General features: G+C 46.5%; 1 protein-coding gene across 2 annotated transcripts in view; it reads right to left on the bottom strand.

The window, feature by feature from the left end:
- Positions 1-1,087: 1,087 nt before the first annotated feature.
- CPVL (carboxypeptidase vitellogenic like) overlaps positions 1,088-14,025 on the bottom strand; it is a 122,925-nt gene continuing 109,987 nt past the window's right edge. For both annotated transcript variants that reach the window (XM_075557566.1, XM_075557567.1), the window contains one exon: positions 1,088-1,234. In XM_075557566.1, the coding sequence (XP_075413681.1) occupies positions 1,124-1,234 (111 nt within the window). In that variant the 3' untranslated portion in view covers positions 1,088-1,123. The remainder of the gene's footprint in view (positions 1,235-14,025) is intronic.

Below are 14,025 nucleotides of genomic sequence, written 5' to 3'. Positions count from 1 at the left end.
TCTGTCAGCCTGGGGTCCTTGCAGTCTTGTGTGGCAGCACCAGCATTGATGGTGCATCAACTCTAACCCAGCCTTCCTGGTTCGCGGTTCATGCATACGAGGCTCCTTAAAATACATACGATGGTGTGGGTCAGGCTCACGCTGGTCCTTAAAGGACTATTGCTGTCCAGCTGTTATAAGAACATTTCGCAAACACCTTCACAGGCCCGGTGTAACAGGCTTTTCAGTTACAGTACAAGAAGGCGCTACAGCTTTGTGCCTCTATTGTACTTTCCTGTGTTTTCCAAAGACCAAACCCACCGCCGTGGAGTCAACGCTGACGCACAGCTTACCCACTGTGGGTTTCCGAGAATGCCACTGGCGGAGGGAGCAGAAAGCCCATCTTTCACCTAGAGCAGTGGTTCTCAACCTTCCTCACGCCGCTGCCCTTTCCTACAGTTCCTCATGTGGTGGTGACCTCCAACCATAAAGTTATTTTCATTGCTGCTTCATAACTGTAATTTTGCTACTGTGATGAATCGTCATGTAAAGATCTGATATGCGGGATGTATTCTCATGGTTACAAACTGAACACAGTTAAAACAGCGATTAATCACAAAACAATATGTAATTATATATTGTGAAATATTTGTGTTTTCTGATGGTCTTAGGTGACCCCAGTGAAAGGGTCGTTTGACCCCCAAAGGGGCCGCGACCCACAGGTTGAGAACCGCTGCCCTAGCAGCTGACAGTGGTTTCCAACGTCCAACCCTTGGGATCACAGCCCAACCCGTACTGCACCAGGCTCCGTCAACCACTCTTCAGTGGACTTGAAATTTACGACTCGGGCCTCAAGCATCCTCTGATCTGTCTCCATCTGGATCCTGGTCACAGAAACCACTCCTTCCATACTTTACTATCAGGCCTGGAATGTTTACTCATGCATAGTGCTTTTGAAAAGTTAATTTTGCAGTAAATAGTCTCCCCCAAATAAACACTCATTTGTTTCAAGGGCTTATTTTTTAATTGATGAGAAACATTCTACAGAGAGTTTTTAAAAGCCAATCTTTGTTTATGTGACATTTTCTAATCTAAAGATTTTCTTTTTCAAACATTAAAGCCTCCATCATTCCTACAAGAGACTTTATTCCCCATAAGGTTCCCATCCCCTTTCAAAAATAAAACGATTCATCATGTCGAAAGATCTCAGAGGCTGGTCATAGGGCAGGATGTGTCCGCCCCCGCGAACAATTACCTACAAGAAAGAAGAGCAACATTAACATTTAGAGAGATAGACACTGAATATATGGAAGATTGAATTTAGGCCACCACAGACATCACTTACACGATTTTGGAATATATTCTACTAATCTATGCTTTGGGACCAGCTTGCTTTGCGACAGCTTTAGTAATGACAACTCGACTTCACACCCAAAGCGAGTCAGACTCTGACTCACAGCAAGTGTGTGGGACAGAGTGAAACGGCTCCAGACGGTTTCCAAAGCGACCTCTGGGCTCGAACTATGAAACTTCTGGTTAGGAGGCGAGCTTATTTCCACTGCGCCACAGGGCTCTTCTGCTTTCACAAGAGGGACCTTCAAGTGGGGAGTCTTTTAGATAGACGACAATGCTGCGGTCATCCTTAAACATCACACATTGTCTTTTTCCTCTCGGCACAGAGCTGCCTGATTTTTCTTTGTCGAGATGTAAGGCCCCAATTTTAGAACCCTGCCATCATGGTGGTCTTCATCATTGTCCTCCTGTGCTCCTCCTCCCACCCCACCCCGCCTCCCCGCAACCTTTAACCTTTTTTTACTGCCTCTGTTTATACTGTAGTGAAAACACATATGAAAAACACCAAACATTATTTCCATGTATAATTCAGTGGTCAATTGTATCTTCTATCCTTTTACAAATTATTCCACATTCTATACATTCAGTGACCCAGAAGCATAAAGTCCTTTTTTCTCACTCTCTCTTAAGCCTAGTATCCACCAATTTATCTTAGGTTTCTGTCTGAGGGGGTCTTCAAAAATCTCGTGGAAAACAGAATGGGACGATCATAGCGTCTTCTTAGCTCACGTGAGCGAGCTCAAACAGGAGTTGTCCTTCTGCGGGGGCTGACTTCTCTCAGAAGACTGTTTCCTAGTACAGCCTCGACTTCTCCCCCGAGCACCCATGTGCTTTCAGTCACACGGGGCTACTGGCACGTTTCCTGCATTTGAAAAGAACCGCATTTACAGACCCAGTGCACTCTCCTCTCATCAGCCACCTGAGGCAGGTAGTGGAGAGGGGTCATGACCTACAGATGGGGTGGACTGTTGCCCGTCACGTGTCTATCAGAAGGCATGTGAATGTATCTCTCTGTGACTCCAGTAGAACCGATCTACCACCATGCCCACGCTTTCATCCAGAACCCAGCATGCCCTGCTTTGTGTCTTAGACTGAAAGTGAGCAAAGGTCTGACACGAAGACCTTCCCTTAACTCCAGAGAACGTTTGCTCTCCCCACAGCCCCAGGCCAGGGTTTTCTTCCCCTAGATTCCCATCTATGTCTCTGCTTGGCCAAGGATCTGTGCAACTTTTGCTCAGCTGAGAGTGGTAAGTCATGTGGGTGACAAATTCCAACTGCTTCCACTGGGAATGGCAGCAATGGTCCAGAACAGCACTAAGCTCAGTGCCCAAGAGCTGAAAGGTCATTCTGCCTCTAGGACCAGAGCTTTGGTTAATGAGGTACAGATAACATCACAGTGTCAATATTTCTCCATGTATCATGATGTTACTTACAGGTCTAGCTCTGAGCATTTGTATTTGATGTCTACATTTAATCGGCGCTGAGGGATGGTGTTCAGAGGTGAGTAGCAAAGGGTGGCAGGGCCCTGATTACATATTGAATCTGGGCAACATGAATTGAAAAGCTCACTGGGTAGAAACAGCCTTAGTACCAGAAGCTGCCTATTTCTGGGTGCTTCCACGGTAGAACAGAAACTTCTAAACCCCTGGCTTCCAGATGTTCCAGGAAGGTCACAAATGTGCCGTGGCGTTAAGGAGGGTTACACAAATGCTTTAAAGCCTCACTCCATTTTAGTTGTAAGAAAACAATGCAACTCTCCCTGGAATTGGAAACACGGATATGCAGCCAAGGCTGCCCACTTTTGCCTTTCTAGAAGAGAGGCTATTGGGGGCAATGCGCTCTGGGCTTGCTGACATGAGCATGTCGGGGGAGGCTTCCCACAGCTTCCTCTGAGCTGGGTCCTGAAGGAGATCATCACTGGGCAGAAAGTGATGAGTGGGTGAGTGTGGGGGTTCACTGCAGACAGAGGAGGCAGATGACATGTGCAGTGATCTATGTTATTCTAATGTTGCTGGGCTCCAAACCAAAAACCAAACTCACTGCCATTGAGTCGATTCTGATTCATAGTGAGCCTGCAGGACGGGGTACAACTGCCCCACTGGGTGTCCAAGACTGTGGCTCTTTTAAGGGAGTAGAAAGCCCCATCTTGCTCTTGATGAGCAGCTGGTGGTTTTGAACTGCTGACCTTATGCTTAGCAGATCACTGCATTCCCACTACACCATCAGGGCCCCTCTGTGGGGCTAAGGGAGAGAATAGGAGGAGAAATTGGGCAGGTATGTGCTACGGAGACCATGTAAAGCTTTATATTACTCCTACTGGGGTGAGTGGACCTTATCCTATTATTTTATTTATTTTAAATCATGGTAAAATATACACAAAGGGGTCAGTCTAGTGATTCAATGGTAATATGCTCAGTTGCTAACAGAAAGGATTAAACCCACCTTGGTCGACTTGAGAATCTACCCTATGTTCACATCAATAACATGTGCATTGTGTGTGTGTGTGTATGTGTAATGTGCATGCAACCCCTTTGCACTATGTTTGTTATATGGATGCATCTGTCGTTTCTGTCCATGTGGCATCTGTGGAACATGTCGTTTTCCCATAGAGATTGCAGACTAGAAAGCCGTAAAGGAGTTGGGTACTCTGTCACAAAAACTGACTAGATAGCACCTAATAACAACAACAAAATACACATAAAATTGGCCATTTTAACTGTAGCCAAGTGTATAATTCAGCGCCATTTAGTACATTCACAATGTTCTGCCATCATCAACACATCTGGCCGCAGCCTTTTTCATCATCCCAGCGGGGACCCCGTGTACCACTGACAGCATCATGCCCCCAGCCCTCGGCAGCCAGTAATCTGTGTTCCATGCAAACAGCTTTGCCTCTCTGGACAAATCCTCCAGGATTTTCAGCAGGGTAGTGGGCGGCGGAGATGGAGAGTGAGGCTGGGGCAAGGCGGTAGAAAGAGGCTGACTGCGGGTCGAAGAGGAAGAGATGGCGAAAGGGGTGCATGTACGGAGCCAAAACACAAGCAGTTCATCAGGTTTAAAGGTGAAACCGCTATGTGCAGTTTTGCGTTGTGCTTGTCTGCTACAGAAGAACACTTTAACGTGCTGAAAACAAAAACAGAGATTTCACTTGGAGGACGAGGGTGTGCCTGGCTCGAGTCATGGCATTTTCAATGGCCTTGTAGGCCGAGAAAAGCTGGCCGATGAGTAAGAGTGGGCACCTTCGGGCTATGGTCGGTGTTATCAAAGAACATTAAATATGAGGAGGCTCCAACAATTTTGGGGAAAATTCCACGATCTTTACTTCCATTTCCCCACAAATTTTTTGAGTGGTCCTCGTGTCTCACAGCCCGCCGAAGCACAGCCCGAATGCTCCCTAGACCCAGAGCACTTTGGCTTCTCAGGTCCCCTGGGCACGCGATCAGAAGCTACGGGTCCTTGCAGAAGACATCTTGTTCGGTCCGTGCAAAGGGGGACGGTTCTCAGTGGGATGGATTGACAACTGTGGTGGCAGCAATGGACTCCACGCCCAGTACCGCCTGTGAGGAGGGCGCAGACCCAGGCTGCCCTCGGTTCTCTTCTCAGGAGGGTGACCGTGAGTGGGAACTGAGCCAAGAACACCGGCAGTAACAACAAGGGTGAGATGGGAGGATGAGGCCTCCTCCTCCCCCCACCGCCCCTCACTCTGGCTTTCTGACTTGGACAGCGTAGCAGGCAGCGGCACTACCAACCAGGCAGAGAAAACAGACACATCCATCCTTGGGAAGAAGCAGGTTTGGGAGGTAGATGATGCAGGATGGGTGGATGTTTTCTCTTTCCTTCTATAGAACGAGGCAGACACACTAGAGAAGGTTGCTTGTTAAGTCTTCTGCTTTACGTTAATGTTCTTTGGCTCTTTCTTTTTCCACTTCACACCGACTAAGTCCTTGCTTTTCACTTTCAGGCACTCACCATAAGCAAATAAAAGGAATATGCACTCCAATGGTGGTGGTGGTGGGGGTGGATTATGGGGGGGGGAAAAAAAGACTTGGGAGCAAAGAAAAAGAAAGAAGTCAGAGCTTGTTAGCAGCTACCTCTTCACAAAAGAATGAGGAAAACCGGTTTCAGAAACCAAAGCAGAGCTTCCTTGTCTCAGCAGGCCTCCCCGACTTTCATGGGAAAATTACACTTAAGGATCTCAGCCCCAGCCTCTGCTGTAGCAAATGGTTATGGACGAGGAGGGAAAAGAAGCTTCTAGGTACTTCAGGAAACCCAACAGTGCCCACCAAAGGGGTACAGGTTCCTGGAGTAGTCAATCCAAGTTTTCGGTACTGTCTTATCTTTGCTAAACCTGCCAGTTGCCCTTGAGTTGGCTCCATGAACTCCCATGTCCCAGTGGAGCCACATGCCAGCCTATGAGCTTTCAGAACAGGTTGCTAGTTTCCCCCCTTCAACATCGCTGGCTGGGTTCAAACTGCCACCTGCCATCTGTAGCCAAGGGCTTACCTGTGCCACACAGAGACATCGTTCCCAGAGGACTCCCTGCCTGAGTTCACCGGCTCACATCACCCGCTGCCTTCAGACAGTGGCTTGGGCATGTCGTTGTTAGCTGCCATCATGCGAGCTCTGAGCCAAAGCGGCCCTCTGCACAACGGAAGGAAGCACTGCATGGTCCTGCGCCAGCCCCACCATTGTTCATAAGCTCAGCCCACTGGCTCAGCCACTGGCTCAGCCCATCTCATCGAGAGCCTTCCTCTTTGTTGAGGCCCCTCCACGTGACCAAGCGTGATGTCTTTCACCAGGGACTGGCCTCTCTTGACAATACGTCCAATGTATGTAAGAGGATATCTTGGCATCCTTGGCCTAAGGCGCACTCTGGCTGTGTTCCTCCCAGGACAGATCGGTCTGTCTGTGCAGCAGCGCATGGCACTTACCGTAATCTTCAGCACAACAAAATTGCTGACAATTTTCAATATTGACCAATCTTCAAGCCATAGTGTTTTGAGGAGTACTTGGAATCCTAATCCTCAGTGAGATGGGTGGACACAGTGGCTGCAACAATGGGCTCACACATAGCAACAATTGTGAGGAGGCTGCCGGACTGAGCAGTGTTTGTTCTGTTGTATAGAGATTGCTCTGAGTTGAAATCCACTCTATGGAACTTAACAACAGTAAGAATTCCAAGTAGAATAAATGCAAGTAAAAAAGAAAGAAAGAAAAAAGAATTCTAGGCACATCAGGATAAACTGCTAAAACCAAATATCTTAAAAGTTGTCCAAGCACACATTGCTGAAGCCCAATATGGTCTCCCCGGCCATGCCTGCACACAGAGGAGATTGCCATGGCAACCGTCACCACACTGTGCCCCCTGCTGTTACCAGGGTCACCTTCTTGTCCGGAGGCCAAAACGGGGAGGAGGTGTCCATCAACCTCAATGCCACCAACAAGTGCCCCCTGCTGAAACCATTGGCCCTGACCTATGGGCGAGCCCTGCAGGCATCTGCCCGGAAGGCCTTGGGTGGCAAGAAGGAGAACCTGAAGGTGGCCCGGGAGGAGTCCATGGAGCGAGCCCTGGCCAACAGCCTCGCCTGCCAAGGGAAGTACACTGAAAGCGGTCAAGCTGGGGCTGCAGCCAGCGAGTTCCGCTTCGTTTCTAACCATGCCTACTAAGTGGAGGTTGCCCCTCAACACTCCAGGCCCCCCTCCCCCTCCCATGCCCACCTCTTGATGGGAGGGTACCGCCTGGGTGCCAGACCACACTTCCCCTCCCTCTCACCGCCCTGTGACATGGTGTGCGATGTTGTCTGTGTATGCGACTCCATCGCCCTTTCCAGCTCACTGCCAATAAACAACGGTTTCGGGGGGGCGGGGTTTGGGGGAGTAGGGGGAGGGGGGAGGGGGGAAGGGGAAGCAAATGCATTGCTAATATCTGCAAAAAAGCAATGAAACAAAGAAAGCCAGCTTAACGATACAAAGAAGAAAAACTAAGGGACAATGAAATGATATTGTTAAAGTTCTGAAAGAAAATAATCACCAATGTAGAATTCCTCCAGGCATGAAGGTGCTGGTAGGCTATTTCCAAACAAACAAACAAACCTACTCTGACTTGGTGACTCCAGTGCCTCTATTTCCCGTGTGTAAAAAGGAGACGAGCATTTGAGTGAGCAGGAACCAGGGATTTCCCAGGACTCGGGATTTTCAATGTGAACATTAAAGAAAGTTCTGGGAAATCTGGGAGGGGTGGTTACTCTAAGAATATGGCTTTCCATGAGAATTCTGAGGTGATTCATATAAAATGTTGCATGAGACTCCACAAATAGATATGAAGGGACTTTCAAAAATTTGTGGAAAATGTCATGAAAGTGTAATGGAAATATGCACAGCCATCTATGGTGCAAACATTTGTCTCCTAGAGGAAAGAAGAGTGACGAACACCGAAGGACAGATGGAAGCAATTAGTCCAGTGGACGATTGGATCACTCAAATGTCGGTCTCCACCTCTGAGACCACACGAACTAGATGGTGCCTCGCTCTCACTACTAACTGCTCTGAAAAGAACCGCATGGGGACGTCCTGGTGAGAGCAGGCAAACAGTGCCACACAGAACTCACGTCTTCTCGTAGGTCTGGAACTGAACCCACCCCCACCCCCTGTTGGAATCATTCACCATGGAACATAAAAAGGGCAGCATTTATCCAAGGATAGGGGATTAGAAAAGAAGAAGGAATCAGGAAACATGGGAGAAAGTAGGATCAAGAGTGGTACATTGAGAGGTTGAAATGGATGAGTTGAACGAAATGTGTGTGAGTTGTTGGCTGTAAAACGGATGATCTGCTCTGTAAACCTTCACCAAAGTTAGAATAAAAATTTCTTTAAAAGCATCATGAAATCCGCCCAAGAACTTTTGGAACCCCCTCACAGGACGCTTAAAGTGTGCACTCAACTAGGGTCACCAGTCCCACTCTTCTCTGAAATTTCATGACCAAAGAGATCCTTTCTTTTGAAGGAGAGAGACAGAGCAAAAGTTATGACGCTAATAAATTTTATTACTCTAATTTTTCATTGAGAGTTTTAATATATTCTTTAAGAGAGGGGATATTTCTCTTCCAGGCTACGTACGGATCCTGAGTGAGAGATTAAACCACCATCAGTATGCTGTCCCTAAACTACGGTGTGCAGCCCATTGTATCCTTAAGTCTGTCAGAGGCAGGAGGCATCCCATTCTTTTTCTCCACTCCTCTCTCCATCAAAAGCACAAGGGCCAAACACCCTCTTCTCCCCACACGGAAATGCCCAGGAAGGAAGAGTTTACTTGTCTTAGCAGAATGTCAAGCAGGCGTTCTGCTTTGATTCCCCTTACAGAAATAAAATTCATAGCACAAGACTTGGTGCCATTAAAATGTAATTGAGAATTCCCTTCTTAATTCTCTCACTTCCTGCCTGCCTTTTCTTTTTTTGTATCTGACCTCCACGGGAGGATAAAAGCGCAATCTAGTTCATGCTTTGCCCTGACTCAAGATCCAAGAGCCAGTTGTGTGATCTACATCTGTAGTCTCCTTGAGGAGGAGAGATGAAGAGGCTGGGAGAAGAGGGCAGGGCTCTAGCGACAAAGGCTCAGACAGACTAATGGTCTTCTGAGAAACACAGACACGGAGCCAGCCAGTTCCTGTTCAAGCTGTCCTTACCTCTGAGCATATTAGTGAACAGCAGAGTGCAGGCAGGTCTAGCAGTGGGTGACGGAGCTCTCTCACTGTGGCCCAGGAGACCCACATCACTGCTCAGGTCCGTGGTGGCAAATGGCTGGCTTGAACTCAGCTATCGTGGGAGTATTTACACTATGGAAATTGGCAAGCACTACAAATCAGACCTTCCACCTGAGTCCTTTTAATCACAGATGTTTTGGCTCAGATGTTTTGGCTCACCTTGGAAAAGATGAGAAATTCCACACACACACCCTGCAAAAAAAATCTATGAAAATAGGTAAATTATAAGGTCCTAATCTTTCCTGACTCCCCAACTGGGGCACTCAGATGGGCCAGGTTCCAAAATCTTGCAGAAAGATGAGAAGTTCTCTTGCCTGGATCCACGACTCCCTAGCCCCACTGGATGCCAGTAGCCTCGGCAGTAATAAAGGTTCAAAACCACCGCACGATGGCTTCCTGCTGTCTATCCCAGAGCCCCTCTGTGGGACAAGTGAAGACCAGCGGGGATATCTGAATCTTTAGAGTCAATGGGGTTTCTGACCGAAGACCACCAAATGCCTCCAGAGTCTAGGGACTGAGGGCACAGACCATGCCAGGGGGACACCGTGTTCAAGGGCATTTGCTGAAGTCAAACAAGGCATCGTGGCTTTATTACTAAAGAAGACAAATGTGGGCCTCTTAATCTAGTTGATAACGAGGTGACTTTGGATTACAAGTGTTTGGCTACAAAAGAGGATTTTTCTAGAAGTTCAAGTTGGTTTGTGCGTGCATGTGTGTGTGTGTGTGTGTGTGTGTGTGTGTGTGTTCCTTCTCCTCCTCTCTACCTTTTCCTTATTTGTTTACTTTTTTTGACTTTGACATTTCCCACAAGCTATTTTCTGAGTTTTGAGTTATACTTTAAATCAAACCAACAAAAACGTAACAGTGGGAAGAAGCAAAATCCTAATTCCCTCTTTGTTCCTCAAATGCCATTGATTTGTAAAGCCTAGTCTCCATGTGTGGATAATACTTTACATTTTAGGCTGCGTAGTATTATACACTTTTCATTTAATGAAATGGTTCTCTGTTAAATTTCAATAGATTATTAAAAAGCACTCAACAGCTAAGAGAAAATTATGCATCCTTGCCTAGCTGTTATACCTCAGTAAATAGATTTGCTAGCCAATTTATATTTTAAATAATGCAGTAAATTAGCTCCCTGAGTATTAACTAAGTGCATATTTGGGTAGCTTAATTTAGAAGCATTCTTCTTATGCTAATCGGTGTTCTCTAATGAAATAGAACCACATGAACTAAGCAGTCTGCTCTGACTCTTGGCAGATAATCAGAGTAAAATTGGGAGATGGAGTTGCTATTGTTTATTATTTCCTTTGTTTTCAGGAAGTAATTTTTTTTGTAGGAAAAGGAAAACCAAAACAAAACCCAGGATTTTATTTTTAAAGGAGACGGTGTTCTAGTCAGCACAGGGATTATAAATCTGCTACCACTGTTTCCGTGAATTTGTATCTCTGTCGTCGTCTCCTGTGTGACACTGAAAGAAAATCATCTTCCATGGGCATAAGCCATCATCATCCAGTCTGAAGTGCATGGCATACAACTATTCATGATCTCGGCACATCAGTCCATGGCCCGGAAAACATTGGAGGGTACAACTGGGGGGCAGTCACAGCACTACCTGCAAGGGCTGTAATAAGAACGCACGGTAAACATGAGTGCGGGATGGCCCTCGAGTCAGGTCTAACCCAGAGGGATCGCACGTGCACAGTAGAGATGCTTCTTGGGGCGCCCCTTTCTTCAAGACTAGGCAGCTTGTTGAGTGGTGTCCAAAAAGTTGCTCTGAGCCCAAACGGACTTAATGGCACCTAACACCACCACCAGCAATGGAGCTGGCACTATTGGCCCTACTACCCAGGGGGATGAGGTAGGAGATAGAGCTTACATCACAGAGCATTGACTGAGTACAGGGCTGTGCTAAGAGGTATGCTACAGAGACCAAACCCCAAATCACTGCCATTGTCAACTCTGGCAACCCTACGGGACAGGGAAGAATTGCCGCCCCTCCCCACTCCCCCATGAGTTTCTGGGACTGTAACTTTTTGTTGTTGTTTGGTTATTCTTTGAAGTGAACTTGTTTGTCACAAGATTCCAAGTCCACTTCAGTTTCACTTTCCTCCTGTTTTCTTTAAGCCACTCAGCCCACTGTTTAGGTGTGAGGGCTAAGGAATCTGGGGGGTGGGACTGTAATTCTTTATGGAAGTAGAGAAACTTCCTTTCATCTGAGGGACGGGCTAGTGGTTTCAAATGGTCGACCTTGCGGTTGGCCTACGACATTACTACTGTGCCACCTGGGCTATAGAGGTCAAGGTCATGCTACTGCTGTCCACAGGGAGTTCAGCATCAGGTAGAAGAGGAAGAGTTAAGAAAGAAAATACCAAGGAAACCCTGGTGGTGTAGTGGTTACCTATTAGGCTGTGATCCACATGGTCAGCAGTTCAAAACCACCAGCCGCTCCTCAGAAGAAAGACTGGGCTTTGCAGTCCCATAAGCAGTTAGTCTCAGTGACCCACAGTGGGGTCACCAAGAGTCAGCATTGACTCGATGACAGGGAGAGAAAAGAGCACCAGGGTGGTCAGCGCAGCAGGAACTGCCTAGAAACAGGCGGTACAGAAAGGGGCGAAAGCTGTCTCTATCTCTATAGCTACACATTTCTATCTTTACTATTCCATGTAAAGGGGCTTGGGTCTTATTATACAAGTGTTAGGGAGTGAGTAAAAAAAATACTTACGCACGCAAAGCCACAGCCGGGCTTCCTTTTGGGAAAAGCACCGGGGAGAATATTTGTTGAGAGAGTGAAAAGATAGGAAAGACCTGCTAAGGAGGATGTGCTTGAATAACATCTTCTAAAGCCCATGGCTTTTCTTCAAGCACTACAAGGCAAAGCTTTCTCCTTTTCATTTTAGAACTCACAGTCACCAATTTCTTTCAAATGTTTCCTCAACGCGGTAGATTTTATTTTTATTGACTTGTAGAAATGCAGCCATTTCCCCTTTAAGGAGTTAGTTGTGGTCTGTGTGCAGCGCGGGGAAATGAATGCAACCTGGCCGGAGAGGATGCTGCAGAACAGATGGGAGAAATGCAGGCATGGAACTGTTTATTAACAACTAGTTATGTTTATTAACAACTAGTCGTCGTCTTAGTGTTATTTTTTTGAAGAACCATAGTGAAACATGTAACATCCCTTTGTTTTAAAGGACATCGGATGGAAGTGAAGGGACTTGGTCTCTGTCTGGAAAGACTCAGATCCCTATCTCAACAGCCTAGGCTTCGCCATTGTAACCGCCCAGCCCTCTGTAGAAAGCAGCTGCCATTGGTAAGGTGGATGGAAAAGGCACAGAAGGAATCAATTCCTGATTGTTATTTAGACTGCTGAAGTTGTTGGTAAACCTCGACAGAGGGCATCTAGCCAGAATATATACCTGCCAAACTAAAGCACCTGGGTCGACTCCAGCCTTTCCCTCTGTGTGGTTAATGGAACCCTTCAATTGGATGACAGTCAGGAAAGAAGATGGAGAACACAATAACAGAAAAAGATGAACCATACATATTAAAGACGGGAAAAGACAGTGATCCTCCTCTAACTGAACACATTGAAGCACAAGAAGTCTATAGATGAGCCCACGCATTACTGAGAGCATAGGACAAACAGACCTCATCTACATCCCTGGCAATAGCAATCAATTCGGAAAACAGTGAATTGATCGACTCCACTTCTAGACATTGTTCTTTGAACAATTCTTGCACTCGGGCACAATGAGCTATGTACAAGAAGAGTCACAGCAATGTTATTTATGGTAGGCAAAACCACTCAATGCCCATCGGTAGTGGGACAGATGAATGATAGACTGAGGCATGGAGCACTGATGGTTCAATGAACATGAACTGAAAACCAATAGTTTGAACCCACAAATGGCCCCATAGGAGAAAAGATTAAGGAAACTATTTCCCAAATGATTAGGCCCTAGGAGACTTTATGAGGTGGATCTACTCTGCTATAGGGTTGCTATGTGTTTGAATGGGTGTAATGGTACATAACTTACTCATACAATGGAATAGGATACAGTGATTTTAAAAAGGATGAAGCACAACTGAATCTATCAGCATGGATGAATCTTATAGACAGGGCTAAATTGCAAAGTTATCTTATTTCAGAATAGTTCCTTTTATATAAATTTGAAAATATAAAATATGATTTGTTGTTGTTAGGAACTATATCAACCATACAACAGAATGAAACACTCCTTAATCCGATATCATCCTCACAATTTAAAGTTTGTGCCATTGTTGCAACCACTGTGGCAATCCATCTCATTGATGGTCTTCCGAATTTTTACTGACTGTCTACCAAGCATGATGTCCTTTTCCAGGGACTCTTACCTCCTGATAACATGTCCAACTATCTCAGTACCTGAGGCAAAGTCTTCATGCTTCTTGCAAGACAATATTTAGTGATACATCTGTACTTCCATCACTCACCTGACAGTCAGTCACACCGTGGTGGTTTGCATGGTGCTGGGATGCTGGAAGCTATAACACCAATATTTCAAATACCGGCAGAGTCACCCAGGGTGAACAGATCTCATCAGAGCTTCCATACTAAGACAGACTATGACTAAGGAATAGGCTGTCCACTTCTGAGGAATTGGCCATGGCAAACCTGATGACTACCAGCAGGTCATTGTCCGATATCGCGCTGGAAGATGAGGCTCTCGGCTCTGAAGCTGTAGGATGTGAATGGGGAAGAGTGACGCAGAGGCTGCAGCAGTGGACTCCAGAATCACAACAAGTGAGGGGTTAGCACAGGTGTGGGGATTGTTTCCCTCTGTTCTTCATGGAGCGCTGGTGAGCCAGAAATGACTCAGGGGCACACAGTGGCAACAACAATGAGCTGTAGTAAAACTCTTCATGAAAGACAAAGTGAGGGATGAGAAGAACC

Source organism: Tenrec ecaudatus, chromosome 9 (assembly GCF_050624435.1).
Source record: "Tenrec ecaudatus isolate mTenEca1 chromosome 9, mTenEca1.hap1, whole genome shotgun sequence".
Taxonomy (NCBI): Eukaryota; Metazoa; Chordata; class Mammalia; order Afrosoricida; family Tenrecidae; genus Tenrec; species Tenrec ecaudatus.
The sequence above is the reverse complement of the archived record's forward strand: the minus strand, read 5'-3'. Positions and strand labels throughout refer to the sequence as shown.